Source organism: Bubalus bubalis, chromosome X, assembly GCF_019923935.1.
Source record: "Bubalus bubalis isolate 160015118507 breed Murrah chromosome X, NDDB_SH_1, whole genome shotgun sequence".
Lineage (NCBI taxonomy): Eukaryota > Metazoa > Chordata > Mammalia > Artiodactyla > Bovidae > Bubalus > Bubalus bubalis.
In genome coordinates this window covers 84,579,192-84,599,627 of record NC_059181.1, presented here as the reverse complement: position 1 = coordinate 84,599,627, position 20,436 = coordinate 84,579,192, and the positions used below count along the sequence as shown (strand labels likewise).

The window sequence follows — 20,436 nt, the reverse complement described above, 5'->3', positions numbered from 1 at the left end:
AGCTTTTTGAGTTTCTAAAATGTGACCCACTGTTTCAGCTCAATTATTGTTTACCTTTTATCTATGGGGACAACAGACTTTCCTTTGTGGCTCAGTGGTAAAGAATCCATCTTGACTGCCAATGAAGGTGATGGGGATTCAATCGCTGGGTCGGGAAGATCCCCTGGAGAAGGAAATGGCAACCCAGTCCAGTATTCTTGCTGGGAAATCCCATGGGCAGAGGAGCCTGGCGGACAATAGTCCATGGGGTGGCAAAAGAGACAAAACAACAATAATGGGGACAACACTCTCCTAGTGTCTGCCTAGTGCCTACTATGTTTGCCACTCTGCTAGGTGCTGAGGAGGGTTTAGAAAAGATGAAGACCCATCCCTGCTGTCAAAGATCTGAGTGTGGGAGACAGAACTAACAATGAGAGAACAATAGAAGGCAGTAAGTGATTCAGAATAAAATGAGTAGTGCAGGCAATAACTGCTGTTCAAGTTCACAGGAGAGAGAGCACTCTGGGAGCTGGGTGGTGGGGGTTGGGGGAAGTGCAATTTCATGTGGGCTTTGAAGGTGGGATAGGATTGTTTATGCAGATGTGGGGGTAGGGGGGTAGGGGGCAGGGGGGTAGGGGGCGGCTGCACCGTTGCAGAACTACATGGGGATTAGGGATAGCATTTATTGAGCACTTTTTATGCACTTGCTACACAATTCAATTCATGTAAATGTGCATAATCCTAGGAATTAGATAATAGATCACTGATAACTGTTTGGTTGAGAGAGGGAAACTGAAGTACAGAGAGGTAAATTGCCCAAGGTGACACAGCAAGTAAATGGCATAATTATTATTAGTATCCCAGAGTTGTCAAAACACTTGGCTCTTCTACCTTTGAAAGAGAGGAATTTGTGCCTCAGGCGAGCAAGCTGGCCTGACACTAAACACAGTCATTTTGCAAACACAAGACCCTCTAGGCAGAACTCCCAAAGAAATTCGGTATGGATTGGTGGTTTAGTTGCTAAATCTTGTCCGACTCTTGCGATCCCAAGAACTGTAACCTGCCAGGCTCCACTGTCCTGGGATTCTCCAAGCAAGAATACTGGAGTGGGTTGCCATTTCCTTCTCCAGGGCATCTTTCCGTCCCAGGAATTCAACCTGGTCTTCTGCATTTGCAGGCAGATTCTTCACTGACTGAGCTAAGAGGGAAGATTTCTGAACGGATTAATGAAGCCTTTTACTGAGTGCTACCATCTCCTTCTGACTTCCTTGAAGACAGGAACTCGAGGTCTCAGGCTACAGTCATCACCAGAACTCCAGTTTTACCCTTAATGTTACTGTGCAGAGGATTTAACAAAACACCGACGGAGAACGAGTGAGCTGCTGAATCGATCCTTGTTTGTTGTTGTTCTTTATTAATTAGCACTTCGAGAGCATCAGGCCCTAAGGTGGATGCTGTCTGTGCAAAGCTACCTGGCTCTGAGGCCAGGTGGGGTTAAACCAGACTTGGAAAGGACGGCAGGAAAATGGCTGGCAGCCAACACCAGAACGTGTTTCCCAGGCAAGGTGCCTGTTTTTTTCTGGCTATTTTCCTCTTTGTGAGTCTTCAATAGATATTAAACCAACACAAAGTGGATTCTGAAAAGGTCTTTTTCCTGTTTCCTTGCCCAAAGAAAAGCAAATCCCAGTCTATGGGTAGGAAGCAGCAGGGAAGAGGGGGCCCTGTTTCTGCCAGCAGCCCTTATCCAATTCTTGGGCCCCTCCACAGCCTGGCGGGCGTTTTAAGTGGCAGGACTCTCGGCCAAGGGTAGGTTGGAAACAGCTGCTCCGTCGCAGGGCGGGAGGACGGAAAGAGGTCTGGGGAAGCTTCTTTTCCTCCATCTTTTCCTCCATCTAGAGTACGATTGAGCTTGAAGGCGTGGCAGGAGAAAGGGGAGACGGAGAGCCTGGAGAGGGAGTGGCCGGAGGCTAGATAGAGAAACATGGGAGCAGAGCAGGAGGGAGAACGGCCGGGCAAAGTAGGAAAAGAAGCCTTGTCTAGGACGGAAGTGGAGAGTAGGGCTGTGGCTACAAAGGTGGAGAAGATGCCGTCTTGGCCCTGCCCAAGTCTGCTATTTCAGGGAGGTCTGGAGGAGAGGCGAAGAGTAGGTCACACCCAGCGGACCTCCCAAAGCCCAGGGGCTTATCACTAGACAGGCTCGTCCACTCCCTCAAGAACTCAGCGAGGGCCGGCTAAGCGCCTACTAGGTGCCCGGTGTCCAAGGAAGCGCCCTGGAGAACCGGGTCTCAGGAGGCGGAGTCGGGCCAAACGGCTTCGCGGAGGAGCGAATTCCGTAGTCGGCGGTGCGGGAGGGTGGCGGTGCACGCGTGCTGGCCGGGCGAGCGCAGAACGCGAGGCAGGCAGGGGAGGAGGGGAAGGAGGCGGGGATTGAGCCCGGGGGAGGGAGGGGGAGGCCGAGGCGCCGAGAGGGGGAGTGGGAGGTGTGAAGAGTGCGAGCGGCTGGCGGGGGGGCGGGGGTGCGGGGAGGCCGGAGAGGAGAGGCGGCCGGGCGGGGTGGCCGAGGACGTGAAGTGGGGGTGCGGCGAGGGACCGAGCCGGGCGGGAGCGGGGAGGCGGCGGCGAGGGGGAGGAGAGAGGGAGGGGAAGAAGGAGGAAGCGACCGCGGCTGCTGCAGGGGGAGGAAGACAGGGAGGAGGAGCCGTGCGCGGCGGCCGTGGCGGCCGCCGGGGGAGCCGAGCGCCGGGGCGCGGGGAGCCGAGCGGGCGCCCAGTCGGGGCCGAGGGCCGACTGCCGGTGAGTGGAGCCCCGCAGGGCGCGGCGACCCGTCCCTGGGGCCGGGCGGGAGGCGCGGGAAGCTGCGGCGCCGGGGCGGAGGGAGGGGGCCGGCCAGAGCCCAGCCCCCGGCTGGCCCGGCCTCCCGCCCGCCTTTCCTCCCTCCCTCCCGGCTTCCTCCCGCCGCTGCCCGCGCGAGGGGGGCAGGTCCCGGGCGGGCCGCGGGCTGGGGGAGGTGCTGCCCGGAGGGCGGGCGTCTGGGGCCGGGGGGTGGAGCTGGGGGCTCGGGGGTGTACCCGGGGGCGGGAGGCTGGCCCGGGACGGCTCTAAATTGGCTCGGAGGGGCACGTCGGCGGCGAAGTTGCTCGCTGGGGGCAGAGACGGCCACGCGGTTGCAGGAGTAAGCGATCCCCCAGTGGCGAGTGCGTGAGACGAGGAGTCCGGCGTCCCCGCCAGCCCCGTCGCCCTCCCCGCCGGCCCGGCCCCGCCAGCTCCCCTCCTGGCCTCCGCGTGTTCCCTCGCCGTCTCCCCTGGTTCGCTCCTGCCGCGTCCCCTCAACCCTCGCCCTGACCCTCCCGGCCTCCGACTTCCCCCGACCCCTGCTTGCTTCGCCACTGCCCCTGTTCCCCTTTTCTTCCCTCGCTAGTTACCCCTCCCCGCCTCGTAATTCCCGATGCAATTGCCTCTTTGAGACCTTTTTTTTTTTTCCTCTCCTTCCTTTTAGATTGGCCAACGGCTCGTTTCCACCCTGCCTCGTTGGTGGCCACTGGAGAAGCGCGGGGGGCTCCCCAGGCAGCCGTAGGGACAAATTAGAGCCAGCACTTGGCCCCAGGCCTCGCGTGTAGCTTCCCGTCCCCTGCTCTAGTTGCCCCGGTGTCCGGAGGAGGGTGCGGGGGCGGGGTGTGCCCTCCGTATATGTCCCACTACCCGGGCCACCCTCGGGGCTTGTGTTCCATCTCGCTCTCGCTTCCTGCACGGTGGTCGTGGGGAGCCACTTTGCATCATGTCCCGGTATAGCTACCAAAGTCTCCTGGACTGGCTCTATGGGGGCGTGGACCCCAGCTTTGCGGGCAATGGGGGCCCCGACTGTGCTGCCTTCCTCTCTTGGCAGCAGCGGCTGCTGGAAAGTGTGGTGGTCCTGACCCTGGCCCTGTTGGAGATCCTGGTGGCCCTGCGGCACATCCTGAGGCAGACGAAGGAGGACGGTAGGGGTGGCCGTGGCTGCCAGCCAGAGCAGGTGACCCAGCGGCCAGAGGAAGGCAAAGAGAGCCTGAGCAAGAATCTGCTCTTAGTAGCCTTGTGCCTGACCTTCGGGGTGGAGGTGGGCTTTAAGTTCGCCACCAAGACCGTCATCTACCTGCTCAACCCCTGTCACCTGGTCACCATGATGCATGTGAGTCTGTTGACTTCCCCCACCCCTTCCTGGCAGCCTCAGCCAGCAGAGTCATTTGTGTGCTCAGGACACTTGGCCGCGTAGAACACCTCACCCCTGCGGGCAGTGGGACCCTTAAAAATGATTTTCCAACGAGTGGCTGTTTGGGTGCGGATTTCAGATTTGGCTTCCTTCCACCTTTGCAGGATGCGTCAGCCCTACAGTGGTGGTTAGCCCTGGGAAAGACTAGCACTCAGGCCAGTGGCCCCTCCCCTCCCAGGCCTGCCCTGGCCTTTTGCCAGCAGGAAGTCCGACCCCAGCCAGGTTCCCTTTCTGGATCACCAGAAGGGAGCCATGGGCCAACCCCCCCCACCCCCAACACACACACACACATTCCCTCTGCCACAATTTCCCAGAGGCCTGGTGGCTTTCTTTCCTGGAGGTGGTCACAGAAGGTTCCGGTCTCCACTGTCATACTTGGGGGAAATACTTTTGTAGATTTCTCTTAATGACTTTCTTTTGGGAGTTTATGGTCTTAGGGTGAGGTCTGCCTTTTGAGTTCTGAGGTGTCAAAGCAGCACCAAACTCCGACTCACTGCACTCTGAAGCAGACCCCAGGCAGACTCGTGACCTCTTCTCTGTGGTGAGAGGGTATTTATTTCCTGCAAACCTCTCCATCTTATCATTCTCATTCTCTCTCCTGAGGTCACAGTCCAGGGGTGCCCAGAGAGCTGATTTCTTTATCTCCCATTAGCGGTGCTAAGAAAAACAAATGAGATTGAAAAGGAAAGTTGCCAGATACATAAAAATAATCTGGGTGAGCACCAACCAAGAGCGAGACTGTCTTTTTGTACTCAGCCTGTGTAGAGAGATGATCTAAAACTATAATATCATGGAAGGGTAGGAAGAGGAGAAGAGCGTGGGGTTGGGGGGGCTGTCTCTTTTAGATTTCAGGCTGTGGAAAACCTGGTGTGTTTTATTCAGGGACAGTTGTGAAACCTGTCATTAGCATCTTTATTGCTTTTATATTTGTAGAAGGTTGTTTTCTCAGGAGACTCGTGACAACCTTGTGTGGGGCAGGAGGTTGAGATAATTGTCTCGGTTTCACAGGCCTGGCGGGGGGACTCGGGGATGGGAGGTTGCTCGCTTGCAACCAAAAGATGAATTAGCTTTCTGGGTTGGAAAGCTAACCCACCCTCTTTGGGGTTTCAGAATGCAGAGCAATCTCTGGGAGGCCGCTGCTGATCAGCATGGTGCTGCCTACTTATGCTGCAGATGCTTGCTAGCTCTGTGTTGTAGGAAGTCCTTGGATGGCAGGTTCTTGGCCTCAGTTTCCCAATCTGGAAACTGGTGAATGACCATAGACCCCTTTCAGTCTTGCAGATGTGGTAAGGAGGTATAGACAGATTTAGAATAAAGCAGCTCTTAGTGATGGGATGGCTCTAAGCGTCCAGTAGGCTTGGAGTGGGTAGCCTTTTTTTAGAGGCCTTCTTGGGAAGTGATGCCATTCACAGGAAACCCAAGGGCTCTCCCAGTTAGACCTTCTGTGTAAATTTGAGCCTGTCCTCTTTCTTTTTTTTTTTTTTTTTTTAATGAATGGGCTTTTTGTTAATGAAAGGAAACAACACATCTCAGCCATTGCTATGTGAGGCTCTTGGGACAGGAGTGCTTTTTTTGGATGGCAGGTGGTGAGGGTCAGAGGGTACCTCTTTGACAAAGGGGTCTTGAGGCCTCTGACAACCACATATCTAGAAGGTCAACAAAGAACTAAATTCAGCCCGATTGGGGCTGCTGCTGGGGTGATGACGTCAAACCTGGCAGCATCATGGTTTTCAGTGGAAAGGTTTTTAGAGGCTTTTAGAAGACTCTGGAGGCTTCGTTCTGGCATTAATTAGTTGTGTGACTTTGGGGAAAGTACTTGTCCTGGCTCTCAGTTTGCCTGGCTGCAAAACGAGGCAGAGTTGAATTTCTAGGTCTTGACAGTCTATGTGCTGTGCTTCTTTCCTCTATAAGCAGTTCCCCGGGGGTGCCACACAGAGCTATTCCAGAAATGGCTTTTGGTCTCCTCGCTCATTTCAGGTGGTCATGGTTCACCTTCTCATCCTCACCTTTCGCTCCCTGGGTCTTCCCCGTAAAGTAAACCTGAGAAGGCCACCCTTTAGGGGTCCATATGGATGATGTTGGCCCTCAGGGGCTGAGTGCAGCAGAGAGATGGATGTTTGGGGAACTATGAACTGATTCCTGTCACTGTGCTTTTGCTATTGTCCCGTGCTTAGCTGAAACTCTGAAGCTAGGTGGTGGGGGCAAAGAACAGTCAGGCTGAGGAATCCTTGCGACCAAGCAGGATTGTACTGCTTTGTCCTTTACTCCCAAGTTACTGCTTTGTGTCATTTAAATAGAAACTTCTGGCCTACTGGGGGACTTAGCCTTTGATGAATCCAACACTCCATACCTTACCTATGGTCTTATTGGAAGCAGGGACATATGGATTTTTAAAAGCTGATGTGAATCTTTAAAATAAATATTACAACAGATGGAAACAGTTTTCTAACTTATTTGGGCTTCCCTGGTGGCTCAGATGGTAAAGAATCTGCCTGCAATGCCGGAGATACAGGTTTGATCCCTGGGTCAGGAAGATCCCTTGGAGGAGGGCATGGCAACTGACTCCAGTATTCTTGCGGGAAGAATCCCATGGACAGAGGAGCCTGGGGGGCTATAGTCCATGGGGTTGTGTGTTAGTCATGTGTTAGTCGCTCAGTCGTGCCCGACTCTTTGTGACCCCATGGACTGCAGCCCACCAGGTTCCTCTGTCCATGAGATTTTCCAGGCAAGGATACTGGAATGGGTTGCCATTTCCTTCTCCAGGGGATCTTCCCAACCCAGGGATCGAACCCGGGTCTCCTGCACTGCAGGCAAATTCTTTACCGACTGAGCTAGAAGGGAAGCCCATCCATGGGGTTAGTATTAATAATACTTTACATCTGTCTAGCTCTTAACTTTTATAAGACCCTTTCACATGCACTATCTTCTTTAGGGTTATGCTAGATAAGCTTGAGCCTGGACAGAGAGATGTTAAAATTTATCCTGTGACTGTGTGTGTTTCAAAGGGGAGGTGTTGAGTACAAAGAAATACTTTGGCAAGTGAATTAGCTGAGTTAGGCTATATCATGGCAGTAAATTCTATGGAGTTCAGAGGTCCTGATAAGGAAAGGGAGACATTAGCTGAATTGAAAGCAGGAGCTTAGAGACATTTCTGATGTGTGTCTCTCAACAAGATGACTCAATTATAGCTTTATAGAAGGCCTTGTTCTGCAGAGGCAGTATAAGTTTGTAATAAGGGCAGTATTACTTTCAGCCAGGAAATGGTAGCACTGGAGGGAAAATGACTAGTCTCCTTACCTCCCATTTTTCAGTCTGTAAAATATTTACTCCCAAGGCCTTTGATACACAGACCCTCCTCATAGCCATGCTGCCTTTGGGCAACCGCCAGCTTTAGAAGCACAGGGCAGGGTACTTCTTGTGTCCGAGTTCTGTTCTTGAATAATATTCCTGCTGTCAGGTTTCTTTTTGGCCTCGTCTCAAGGGCCCTAGAACCTGGGACTGGTAGAGGTTTGTAGGATTAAAGCAGCACCTTCTCACATCTGACTTAAGCCGGGGATGCTTGAGGGTTCTTGGAATCAACAAGCACCAGGATTAACGCACCGCTGTTAAACCCCTTGCTGAATATCAGTGGTGTTTACCCATTACACCAATAAGTATTTTTTCAAGCGTGGCTAGCTAGTCCCCTGTGCATAATATTTTCGTAGGTATGGGTGACACGGAATGAATTTACTGACTGTTTATGCTGTTTACAAAAAAAAAAAAATGGAAATCACACTGCCAGCAAGGTACTGGCAGGGGTGGCTTTAGAACCCAGCTGTCAACAGTGGGAATTGGGGCTTTAGCAGGAAGAGAGTCTCATAGCTATTTAAGTCCTAAAATCTACAGTTTCTTAGCGGAAGGGTTAAAATGCCAGACAGTTTGACTGATTGTGTCCGTAAAAACTCATGGCCTTTTATCCTTTGCATCTAGTTAGATTGTCTCTGCCTTAGGAACTTAAGGCAAAGATCGAATTTTGGATGTTTTGTCTAATTGTCCACTTCCAGTTGGTTGTGTATATGTCTGTGTCAGTATCTCCCAGTTGGACCCTGAACTTAGTAGGGCATAGCATATGCCATTTAATCCTCCGTATCTCTGTGCATAAGGCACTCTGGATCTCAGCTGGACATTTTCCAAATAATAATTGATGCTATTGACCCCTGAGCACCAAGCCTCTGGTTTTTAGCCTTTAAGACCAAGTGAGCCCCATCCTTTTTTTAGAGTTAGCATTGCTATTTTTCTGTCTTTACGATATATTAGAAGGCTGATGTCCACCAAATATGGCTAACCTGCTTTTGTCTCACTGTTTACCTTCCTACTTCACTTTTTGCCAAAAGCACAGAATGGCACATATTCAGAATGGTCCTGAGCTTTTTGTGACACCTTTTGGAACTCACTGGATGTATATGGGTATGTTATATTTGCTCTATGATGGATTTGTTTTAGAGAAAACCTGATAGATTTGAGAACTAGACTTTTTTGTCCCCTGCCTCCTTGACTTCAGACCAACCACACCTCTTCATCCCCATCTGTTGTCTGGAGCACTGATAACTGCTCATGGTTGCAATTGATGTTGGTGGGTAATGGGTGCAATGAGGGATCCAGCTATCTGCTGGCTTATCAGATGGACTGTGTCCTGTGTCATCAGTCCAGGGGGACACAATGGGGTGATGTTTATATGGGCCTCAGCAATGAGGCATGACATTCCTTTTTAGTTTGTTTCATATTCTCCCCCAAGGAAATTTGCAGAGAATTTTTCCATCTTTCATTGTTACAGTCTTTGACAGAGTCCCTTCCATTATAAGGGAAATGGTGTGGATTGGTGGATTAAACAACCCATAGACAGCCCTGGGATTTAAAATGATGATACCAGTTTTGCTTGTCGCCTGCTAGGGAACCTGAGCAAATTATTTAGCTTTTTCCTATCTTGATCTTCTTCGTGAAATGGGCCACATGGAAACAAAGCATTTTAATCCTCTGAATAGCTCTGTGGTCACTTAAACAGACTCCAGGTACAGCTGATCAGAGCTGGCAGATGAGCAATAGATTTTTTTCCTCTGACTCAGAAACTGACAAACCTCAACTTCTTTTCACCTTTCTTGATAGCTCTTAGAATCCATTCCTCTAATTAGTTCTGTTGCTTTTCTCTGGATCCTTGCCCACGTCTGCATACCCTTCTCATACACAGTCTATAAAACTGGATACTGTGACCAGAGGTCCAGCCCACCCCCAGCAGAGAGGAAAGATTTCTTTCTGAGCCTTTTCTCACTGTGCACCTGTTAATACAATGCAGCCTGGAGCTTGCTGTTAAGTAATAGAATGCAGCAGACTCCTACTCAGGGGGTGATCCACAGGCCCCCTGGATTTTTGTCCCTTTGCCATAGAAGTACCTCCTTCATCACTGTCTTCATGGGATCTGTCGTGAATTCCTCCCCTCTGTAGATGGTCCTGAAGATTCTCTGGGAAACTTTCCAGTTGACCTTGACTCCACAGTTATTCCACTCATTCCACCAATACCTCTTGTCCTCCTTTCCCAACTCTGAATATTCCTCAGACTGTTAGCCTCTTTAACATTTGCCTTGCATGAAAAAATTGCAAGCATTAGTTGCTCAGTCATGTCCTACTCTTTGTGACTCCATGGTCTGTAGCCCACCAGGTTCCTTTGTCCATGAGATTCTCCAGGCAAGAATACTGGAGTGGGTTGCCATTCCCTTCTCCAGGGGATCTTCCTGACCCAGGGATTGAATCCAGGTCTCCTGCATTGTAGGCAGATTCTTTACCATATGAGCCAGATTCTTTACCATATGAGCCCCCAGGGAAGCCCATGACTTTGTATACAAGTAGGTAGTTTGGTAAGTGTTCAACTGGGTTGTTTGATTTTACATGTTTGTTCATTCTCTACCATTAGTGTGTATACTTTTCTTTAAGGAAAGGAGTAGTATGTTTTTTTCCCTCTGTAACACCCTGCAGAGCTTAATACAATACTATATGTGCACATTAATTGCTTAATGTGTAGTGTGCCTGGATAATGCTGGCTGGCTGACTGGCTGACAGAACTGACTTTTTTCTGTTCTTTTTTCTTTTTCCCTCTGGTGGTTCTGTCTGTGTTCCCTTGAGGTCTCATGGGCACAGTTCCTGTGTCTCCTGTGCCTATTAAGAGAAACTCCTGTCTGGGTTTTTTTTTTTTTTTTTTTAAATAGCCAGAAAGAGAGGTGGTTTCGCCTCCAGCTCACACATCTTTTTGTTGAATTTCCATCACAAAGAGCTGGTTATTAGGAACTGCAGCCCATTCTCTGCCCCAAGTTTCTGCTCACTTTCATTGCACTGAGGAAATTGCACAGTTGGATCTTGGTCTTAAATCCCTTGGTTTGACATCTGGAAATGTCTACTTTCTTCTTTTCCTCCTTTAATATCAGACATTAAAAAAAAAAACTGTTATTAAGCTGGTAACTCACTTTCTATCTCTCCCCTTTTATATTTTTCAATAGCTTGTTCACTGTCACCATGCTTCATTGAAATACCCTTTGCAAGAAGAGCCAGACTTCTCAACTTCTGGTCTTTCGTATATTTTTTTTGTTAACTTTGTTTGTGTTCAGCTTTGTGAGGTATAGTCGACAAAGAAAATGGTAAGATATTTAAAGTGCACAACGTGATTTGATTACGCATACATCATGAAAGGACTCCCCACCCCCCACTGAGTTCACTAACACATCCATGATCTTTCATATCTTTTGTTAAATTGAGAGCATCTTCTGCCAGTAACTGACTGACTGGACCTGAAGTGGAGTGCAGTGCTTTTCAAATTTTCTTTGTGAAAGATTCCCTTGGAACCTTGTTCTCATGCAGATGCCTGGCTCTCCACTCAGAGTCTAAGTCAGTCTAGGTCCTATAAGGTGAGGATGGGAACCTGCATTTATTACAAGTTCCTCAATGATTCTGATGCCAGTGAGCATTGGATCCCACTCTGAGAGACATTATCTAGTGGATAAAGTATGAGGTTGGAGAAGGCAATGGCACCCTACTCCAGTACTCTTGCCTGGAAAATCCCATGGGCGGAGGAGCCTGGTAGGCTGCAGTCCATGGGATCACGAAGAGTCTGACACAACTGAGTGACTTCACTTTCACTTTTCACTTTCATGCATTGCAGAAGGAAATGGCAACCCACTCCAGTGTTCTTGCCTGGAGAATCCCAGGGATGGCGGAGCCTGGTGGGCTGCCATCTCTGGGGTCGCACAGAGTCGGACATGAATGAAGTGACTTAGCAGCAGCAAAGCATGAGGTGGGATGTTGCTTCTGATGCTCTTCCTGACTGGTGTGATTCTGGTGGCCTGTGGGTGGGCATTTGGTCTTCTGGTAGTACCTCGGTATTTATGTGGGTGTTAAATAAGGTGGTTGAAATTAGAGGTTGAAGACCCCGAGTTATTGTGAGGTGGATTTTAAGGTAACTTTGGCGTTCCAGTGGCCTGTTGGGTGCCTGTGGCTTTTATCAGTGGAGGATTTCAGCCAAACCTCTTTTTAATCACCTTCCAGTCCTCCTATACTCCTTTGCCATTCTTGCAGTGTTGGAGATCTTTGGGAACTAACAAGATGAAATACTGATACAGAATTATTGCATCCTAGTTCTCTATTTTCAGGACTTTAGTTTTAAATGCTCATGGAAATGTATCCATTCTTGCATGTATTCCGCAAACATTTGTCCAGTGCCAAACATTGTGCTGTCAAACATTGTGCCAGACACTGGAGATTCTAAGATAAATAAGAAACATTCTTTGCCTTCATGTTGCCCACAGTTGAGATGAGACAGGCAAGAAAAAAAGATCAACTAAATTACAACGTAACATGTAAAGATCAACTAAATTACAATGTAACATGTAAAGATCAACTAAATTACAATGTGACATGTAAAGATCAACTAAATTACAATGTGACAGGTTTGAACAAAACATAAAGGACCAGAGGGTCTTTTATTTTTTCCTGATGCAATTAAGGAAAGCATACTGGAGGAGGTGACATTTGACTCATAAGGACACATGTTAGCTCTTTGAGAGCAGGGGTCCTTGTTTGTCTTATTTTCTATCATAGTGCCTCTCATGGGACCCACCTCATAGTAGGTGCTCAATAAACGTGTGAATGAATGACTAGGAGGTGGCTAGGTGTTGCAGAAGGAAAGGGTTTCTTGGCATAGGAAACGATACGTGTAAAGGCACAGAGTTGCTTCCTCTTTCACAGGAAAGCTTTACAACTCTTACCTGGAGTCATTTTCATGTTATTATCAGGGACAGGCATTGTTTTTGTATTTCTCCCTTGGCAAACCACGTAAAACTTGGAACGCTCTGTCATTTCTGGCCTGTTGATAAGACAGCTGCAGTTAATCACAAGTCCTTGATAGGGGGCTTGTGAGATAGAATGTTGTGTTCTCTCTGCTGTCCCAAGGAGGGCCCACATGGTCAAGGACAGACACGGAACACAGAGGAGAGTGAGCAGACATTAAATGCAGGAAATGAGGTAGCAGGTATTCCACCCCCCACCAGATGATTTTTAGTGGCTCATGGGATGGCTGCTGCCCCCACGATGGTGGAACTGATGCAATGTTTCGATGCTCTTCTTCTACCTTTCTCTTTTCTATTTCTTTTCCCCTGCTTCCATGTCTTCCCCCGCCAACCCCCCCAACTCACCCCATCCAAGTTTGCCTCTTTCCAGAGTACTCAAAGCTCCAGATCAACTCCATCTAAATGCCTGTTTCACCAGAGGAGGTCCTATCTCCAAGGAAATAAGGAAGAAATCAGTTCCATGTAGGAGGTTCATACTACAGTGTGAATGGCTCAGATGCAACAGAGGTAGGGGAGGACAGGACTTTTTAAAAGGGCCTTGTTAGCCTTACTTGATCTTTAATTGGTGGGGTGTGTCTCAGAATATGAGCAGGTGGCCTTTCCCATGCTCCTTGCTCAGTTGTTGGCCTCCCTCCTGCTCCACCTCCCATCCTCCCCCACCCTGAGAACTGGAGTTACCGGTGTCTTGCTGTCCTACTTGCTGAATGCCCAGGGTAAGTCTCCCTCCAAGGTGCTCTTGAATACAGCAGTTAAATCTGAAGGTCTGGGGAAGGCTCCTCCTTTTCTGGGCACGGTCCTCTCTGTTTACTCAGCTCTTTCCCAGAGAAAGAGCTGCCAGCTAAACAGGGCATGGTTTGCACATCTGTCAGTGTGTGGTGTGTCAAGGGACACTGACCTGTTGCGAGCCCGAGATCCTGAAGGGGAGGGTTGGGGGGATCTTTCTGTTGGCTGCATACCCTTAACAGTAGCTGCTGGAGCAAATGTCAGAGGGAGGCAGGCAGGGTAGGATGAGTCTGGTTGTGGGCCTGGTGAGCTCTGAGGAAACGAAATAGATGGCAGGAGACTGTCTTCTCTAAGACAGTCCTTAGAGAGGATTGGACTGTTGGGCAGACCCAGTTCAAGCCATGTCCTGTGGGCAGATGTTTAGGTTGGTAGGAGAATGAGAGGCGAGATTATCTGAGGAGAAAGGAATCGTGCATGACAGTTGCTCAGTCGTGTCCCATGCTTTGTGACCATGGACTGTAGCCTGCTAAGCTCCTCTGTCCTTGGGATTCTCCTAGGCAATAATACTGGAATGGTTTGCTATTTCCTCCTCCAGAGGGTCTTCCCGACCTGGGGATCGAACCCATGTCTCTTGTATCTCCTGCATTGGCAGGCAGGTTCTTTACCACTGCACCACCTGGGAAGCCCAAAGGAAGCATGAGCCCATTCTAATTCCATCTCAGTTCCTCCAGTCTCCCTGTCTCCAGCACACATCAGTGGTGGTATAAACTCAGGGTGTATTTTGCCTATGAAATGAGTCGCCTTTGCCAGTCGACCAGCTGTGTTTGCAGAAAGACTTTGTGCTCAGGCTGTTACTAGCAAAGAGACATTTCATTCAGGTGCTGATTAAACAAGGCACAGAGCCAGATTGCACATTAAGGCCCTTAACTACGGCTCTGGGAGCCCTGGGTAAACACTTATTAGATGTTTTGGGTAGAGTATTAGGAGAGGCTGCTGGACACGAGGGAAACTGGCTAGGAGAGACTTCTAGAAAGGGCTTTGGTCTTTTCCTAGATGCATCAGATCTGAGCTACTGGCATGTACACAGAAGGGCTAGACAGGTTTCCTCCTTGGCATTTACTTGGGAAATTCTCACTGGGACTCAGTAGGTTTGGACTGGGACACAGCAATGAACCTGGCTAAGTTAAGCTGGGCATTAGAAATGCCTCCTTTTCCTAATGCAGGTTCAGCTGAGTGGACTGAGCTTTTGGACCATATTTCCTGGGTTTCTATTTGAGCTCCATCATTATGTGACCTTGGGTGGGTAGTGGTAAAGAACTTTCCTGCCAATGCAGGAGACACTTGTTCAATCCCTGGGTCAAGAATATCCCCTGGAGAAGAAATGGCAACCCACTCCAGTATTCTTGCCTGGAGAATTCCATGGACAGAGGACCCTGGTAGGCTACAGTCCATGGGGACGCAAAAGAGTTAGACACGACTGAGCACCCAAACAACAAGAATCATGTGTGATTGTAGGCGTGTTACTTAACTGCTATCAACTTCACTCATCTGTAAAATGGATATAATCACAGTACCTACCTAATAGGGCTATTGTGAGGATTAAATGGAATAACTTAAATCAAGCATTTGGCAGAAATTCTGGCTCATTGTCAGCAATAAATGTTAGCAGCTTTTCATAGTACAGTCAGCCGTCCATAAATGTGTGTTCCAATTTGCAGATGTAACCAACTACAGATTGAAAATATTAGGGAAAAAAATTTCAGAAAGTTTGAAAACATAAAACTTGAATTTATTATGCACTGGAAACTGGTTATATTATGTTAGGTGTTGTAAGTAATCTAGAGACAATTTGAAATATATGGGAGGATGGGCAAGGTCACATGCAAATACAACACCATTTTATACAAGGGACTTGAGCATCCGTAGATTTTGGTATCCGTGGGGGGTCCTGGACCCAATCCCCCATGGATAGCAAGGGACAACTGTGGTAGTAATAGTGCTGCATGTACTACAGTAGGAATAGGGGGCTTCCCAGGTGCTGCTGGTGGTAAAGAACCCACCTGCCAATGCAGGAGACATAAGAAATGCAGGTTCGATCCCTGGGTCAGGAAGATCCCTTGGAGGAGGAGGGCATGGCAACCCACTCAAGTATGCTTGCCTGGAGAATCCCATGGACAGAGGAGCCTGGCTTCTAAGCCTGAAGTGACTTAGCACGCACAGTAGTATACAGAACTCCTATATAGTGGTTCAAGTCATGCTGGGTAAAAGCTGTGTGTGCACAATCAGTCATATCTGACTCTTTGCAACCCTATGGACTGTAACCCGCCAGGTTCCTCTGTCAATGGGATTTCCCAGGCAGAAATACTGGAGTGGGTTGCCATTTTCTATCCCAGGGGATCTTCTGACCCAGGGATGGAACCCATGTCTCTTGTGTCGCCTGCACTGGCAGAAGGGTTCTTTAGTGCCAGCTGGGAAGCATCCCAGGTGGGGAGGAAATGTCAATTCACTCCAGTATTCTTGCCAGGGAAAATCCCATGGACAGAGGGGACTGGCTGCTTACAGTCCACAGGGTCACAAAGAATTGGACACAACGGAGCGCACGGGCTCACACACACACAAAAGCTGACTCTAGGTTGGTAAAGGCCTGGGTTCAGGTTTTACCACTAGCTGTGTAGCCCTTGGCAAGTTGTGTAACCTCTTTGACCCCCTAGAGACCACATTTGTAAATTGGAATAATTAAACCTACCCTGTAGGGCTGTTGTAAGACAATAATGAGAAACAATGAGACAAGAGTAATAAAACACTTAAGATAGTAAACAGTCAGTACTTTTTTTTGCTGTGATGTGATGTGTGATGATAATGAGCTTTGTTATCCTTATGGCTGCTGCTGCTGTGAGCTTGGATGCCTGATTCTGGGATAAGATGACAAATTAGATACAGGAAGGCAGCTCTAAGAATCTCACCCAAGAGAAACTTCGCTGGCATCTTCATTTCATGTGGTAGGCAAAAATACTGATTCCATGAAGTTGGCACCCATATAATCTCTGCAGGGCAGGGTTGCTTGATTGTTCAAGGCCTAAGGATAGCTTTGTGGGAAATTGAGAAGTTACTGTAAATCACTCAGTGTTTTCTGAAGCATTTGGAGGATGGCTGTCATTGGTGGGATGCTTGGCTGTCCAGGGATCTCTGGGCTTAATTATTGCTGCTCTTCATCAATGGACTGGCTCTCTGGTGCCAGCTGTCTTGAGATCGGTAGCCTAGGAAACCGAGAACATGACAGAAGCAGGAAAGGATTGGTTTGGGGGTGGGCAGAAACAGGTGTGTGAATTGAGTTTTTACTTCATTAATTTCTTTTGACTGAGGATAGTGCAGCTCTCTCAATTGCTGCCTGTTCCCAGAGTTAAGTTATCAGAGGAGAAAGGCAGGTTAAACATAGACCAGTGCCTTGCCTGACATGTCAGCAAATGGATGAAAAACCAAACAAATGAACAAGACAATTCTTCGAGTATCTCCCAGGTATGGAAACCCTCTCATTTTTAGGACTAGTTGCTCTCAGAACTAGAACCTCAGCAGCCAGTCCCTCACTAAAGAGAAGTCCCCTTTAATTGTGCAGCCCTCTGGGGCCAAGGCCTGGGTCTTGCGGTTTTACAGCCTTGGGGTTGGGACGCCCCACCCCAGCAAGGCCATTGATAGGCCTTCAGGCTTATTTGCAAGTGTTGTGAGTAAATAGGCAGTTCCTTGGGGTAAGGTCAGGTTTTCTGTAATAATCCGGGTTCCCTGGGAGGAACTAGCTTGGAGGGCATTCCTAAAACAAAGGACAACCCTGAGAAATTAAGGGAGACTGTACCCAAGGGTCCCCTTCTTATCCACACTTTTGTCCCTTGTAATTTTGCATTTGTAGTTTCCTTTTTTAAGTCCCAGGCACTTGAGAGAGTGTGCATGCCTGTTGCCGCACTTTATTTCCTGCCCTGCAGGAATGTTGCTCAGGGTCATGTGCATAAATACCTTATTATCATCAACGCTTTTACACTTGGCCCATTGAGCTACCACTGACTGCTGGCTGCTGCTTCCTGTGGGCCTTTCTCCATTTCCCTGGTCCCTAGTCACAGGAGGACTCTCAAGACCCCTGAGGAAAGGGGCTGGTTTTACCTTTGGGTTTCTCTTCCCTGTGCAGCAGCGCCCTGGAGTTTGCAGTTCAGCTGTCCTCAAAATAGCCCTGCAAGCTGGCACCAAGCTAAAGTCCAGTTTCCTTTCTTTACTGGTGGGGTTTCTGGCTAGTGAGCAAAGAGAACTGAGTGAACCCCAGCCCTGTGCCTGTCCTCCCCGGGCGAGGCTCTCGGCGGGGGTGGGGATGGGGTGGGGTACCGTCATGGGCCTCGAGGTCAGCGGTGGCCTTTGGGCTGAGGCTGCATTCAACTTGTGAGGTCACAAAGGCTCTGCCTGGCTGAGCAGTGTTTGGCCATACCTCACAGCTAGGGCTGTGTTTACTCAGATGGACACACATGGAATCCAGGCTGGGATCATCTTCCCAAGTTTCTTACTCCCTGCTTCGGGTCTGAACTGAAAAACAATTTGCAGAGTACACTGTGGTCCGCACCTGTTTTTTTTTTTTTTTAATCCCCTTTCCACAGCCAGTTTGCAGTGAACTGAAGATTAATCCTGGCTCCTCCCATTTCTTTTTTATTGTTTCTTCAGTTTCCCTTGGGATTGGGTTCTCACTCTTCAGTCATAAATGTCCATAGACACTAAGGACAGTTGGTGCCACTGCTCATTTAGGACCCCCTGCCCCAGACCTCTGAAATACCATAAACCTGAAATAGGGTTATATGGGCAAAAGGGGGTTAAATTTAGGAGGAAGAGCTCATCATAATATTTGGTTATCTCTGTACACTCTAAAAGTTAGGAGTAGTAGTGATGATAATACTTTTGATATAAACTATACTTTGATAATACTTTTTGATATGATACTTTTTGATAACACCGTTTGATAATATTTTCGATATAAGTGATGATAAACTAACAGTTTGAGCATGTATCATGGTTCAGGTACTGTGCTTAAGTCTATTGCCTATATATTACCTAATTTTCAGCCTTCTGCAAAAGGCCATTTTTGTTTTATCTAATTCTTCTTTTGGAGAAGGAAATAGCAACCCACTCCAGTATTCTTGCCTGAAAAATCCCATGGATAGAGAAGCCTGGTGGGCTGAAGTTAAAAGGGATCACAGAAGAGTCAGACGCGACTAAGCATGCAAGCATGCATTCTTCTTTCCCTTTGTTGTAGCCCATTTCTTCTTTGGTTGACTTACACATACTGAAGAAAAATATTCTAGCAACACTTTGCTGGGTGGAAATGGCTGAGTGATGCCAAATCAGAGCTGGAAAAAAAAAAAAAAAAAGAACCTCAGAGATCATCTCCTCACTTGTTCTTCCAGATGAGTAAACCGAGACCCAGAGAGGTGAAGTGACTTGCCCAAAGTCACAGAGCTCAATGGAAGCAGAGGTGGATCTACTGGTTCACTGTCACTCTGTAGTACCATTCATGGCCTCCTTCTACCCCTTACCATTCCAGCATAAAAGAAGCTGGACTTTTGTTCTTGCCCAGTAGCTGAGAAACAGAAATCTTGTGTTTTATTTATTTTTTTGAGCATCATTTTCTATGACAGCCTTGAAAGTGAGGCTCTCACAGCTGCAGGCCACCTTTCTACCTGACCGCTATAGCAACTACTTTTCCAACGTGTTTTTCTGCCCTTGCTTTGTCTCTTCCACAGAGGAAGCAGGCTGCAGTGCCACCATTGCTTGCTGCTTGCCCTGGGCAGGTAGTCCAGGGAGTGGTATATGTTCAGTGAGCCTGTATGGCAAGTCAGTGTCATCTGCTGCGAGATATTGATGGTTTTGCAATGGGACTCATTCAGTTGGGGCTGTAACTGAGGTCATCATTTTTCTCTAAGTAGAGACCCGCATCCCATCCTAGTGAACAGTTGTGTGAGGCTCCACAGCAGGTGAATGATTCCAGAACCTCATTCTGGTAGAAGTGACGAAGGTCAAAGAGGAAAAAGGTCAAAATAATTGGCCAGCCCAGGGAAGAAGTCATTTCATCTTGGTAAACAATGTAGAGTAATAGATAGAGCATAGGGTTAAGCATTAGCCAGACCTGGCCTTGGCTGTAGGTTTCATCTCTGACTGGTTGGCAGAACCTAGTAGTTTTGGCTGGTCAGATTGCCTCTCTGGGGCTTATCTTCTTATATAAAGCATGGTAGTTAAAGAGTCTAGGCTCTGAAGTCAGACTGGCCAAGTTCAAATCCCAGCTCTGCTGCTTTCTAGCTATGTTGCTTTGGGTAAGTTAATTGATATCTCTGGGTATGTTTTTGTCTTTGTAAAATGGGGATAATACCATCTGTGGTTTTCTTACAAGAATTCAGTGCTAGCTACATGTAAAGTATTTAGATCAATGTCTGGTGCATAGCAAGCACAGAGTATGTTATCTGTAAGATAGGTATGCTCTTTGCCCTTCATACCTCACAGGGTAAACGTGACAGTCAAGTAAAAGATTTGCGAATGTGTCTTGTAGCTGGAAAGCACTGTCTAAATAGGAAAAATAATTTTTTTGAGAGCATGAGCATTCAAAGACAAGCCTTTTCAATGGTTTTATCTAATCCTAGGATTAGATATTGATGGATATTTATTTTTTTAATTTTAATTTTTTTAAATTATGAAAGTATGATAACACCTTTACTTGACTTGGAAAATACATAACAAGATTACATGTAGTTCCACTATCTATTACAAGTATTCTTTAAGCAGATAAATTAAGGTTTTTAGTTGGTTTCCACATCAAACACTCAAAAAATAGAATGAACGTATAGAGAAGCAGAAGGATATAATAGACCTGAAAGGCATTGTGAACCAATTCAACATGATATTTTTTTGACAAGCTGGCAAAAGGAAGGATAGTAGGTTAATGTGTAAGGTTATATAAATGCTGGGTCCATCAAGCAGTGCATGTTCTGCCTTTTCCCTCCTAGTGTACTTAAGGGTGCTTAAAAGCTAAATAAAGTGGTTGGAGGATTTGGAGTGAAAAGCAAGGATTACGATACTTTTCCCTTAGGGCCCCTATCTTAGTTA

The 20,436-nt window shown here is 47.9% G+C and overlaps 1 protein-coding gene across 11 annotated transcripts in view; it reads left to right on the top strand.

Moving 5' to 3' along the window:
• The first annotated feature begins 1,139 nt into the window (after nt 1-1,139).
• Nucleotides 1,140-20,436, top strand: part of TMEM164 (transmembrane protein 164) — a 174,909-nt gene continuing 155,612 nt past the window's right edge. For 2 of the 11 annotated variants that reach the window (XM_006071589.3, XM_025276107.2), the window contains exons 1-2: nt 3,030-3,173; nt 3,476-4,144. In XM_006071589.3, coding sequence (XP_006071651.1) covers nt 3,755-4,144 — 390 coding nt within the window. In that variant the 5' untranslated portion in view covers nt 3,030-3,173; nt 3,476-3,754. Of the gene's footprint in view, nt 2,123-2,634; nt 2,773-3,029; nt 3,174-3,265; nt 3,285-3,475; nt 4,145-8,598; nt 8,672-20,436 lie in introns of those variants that run through there. The other 9 variants (XM_045164380.1, XM_045164381.1, XM_045164383.1 and 6 more) reach the window with 9 other exon arrangements.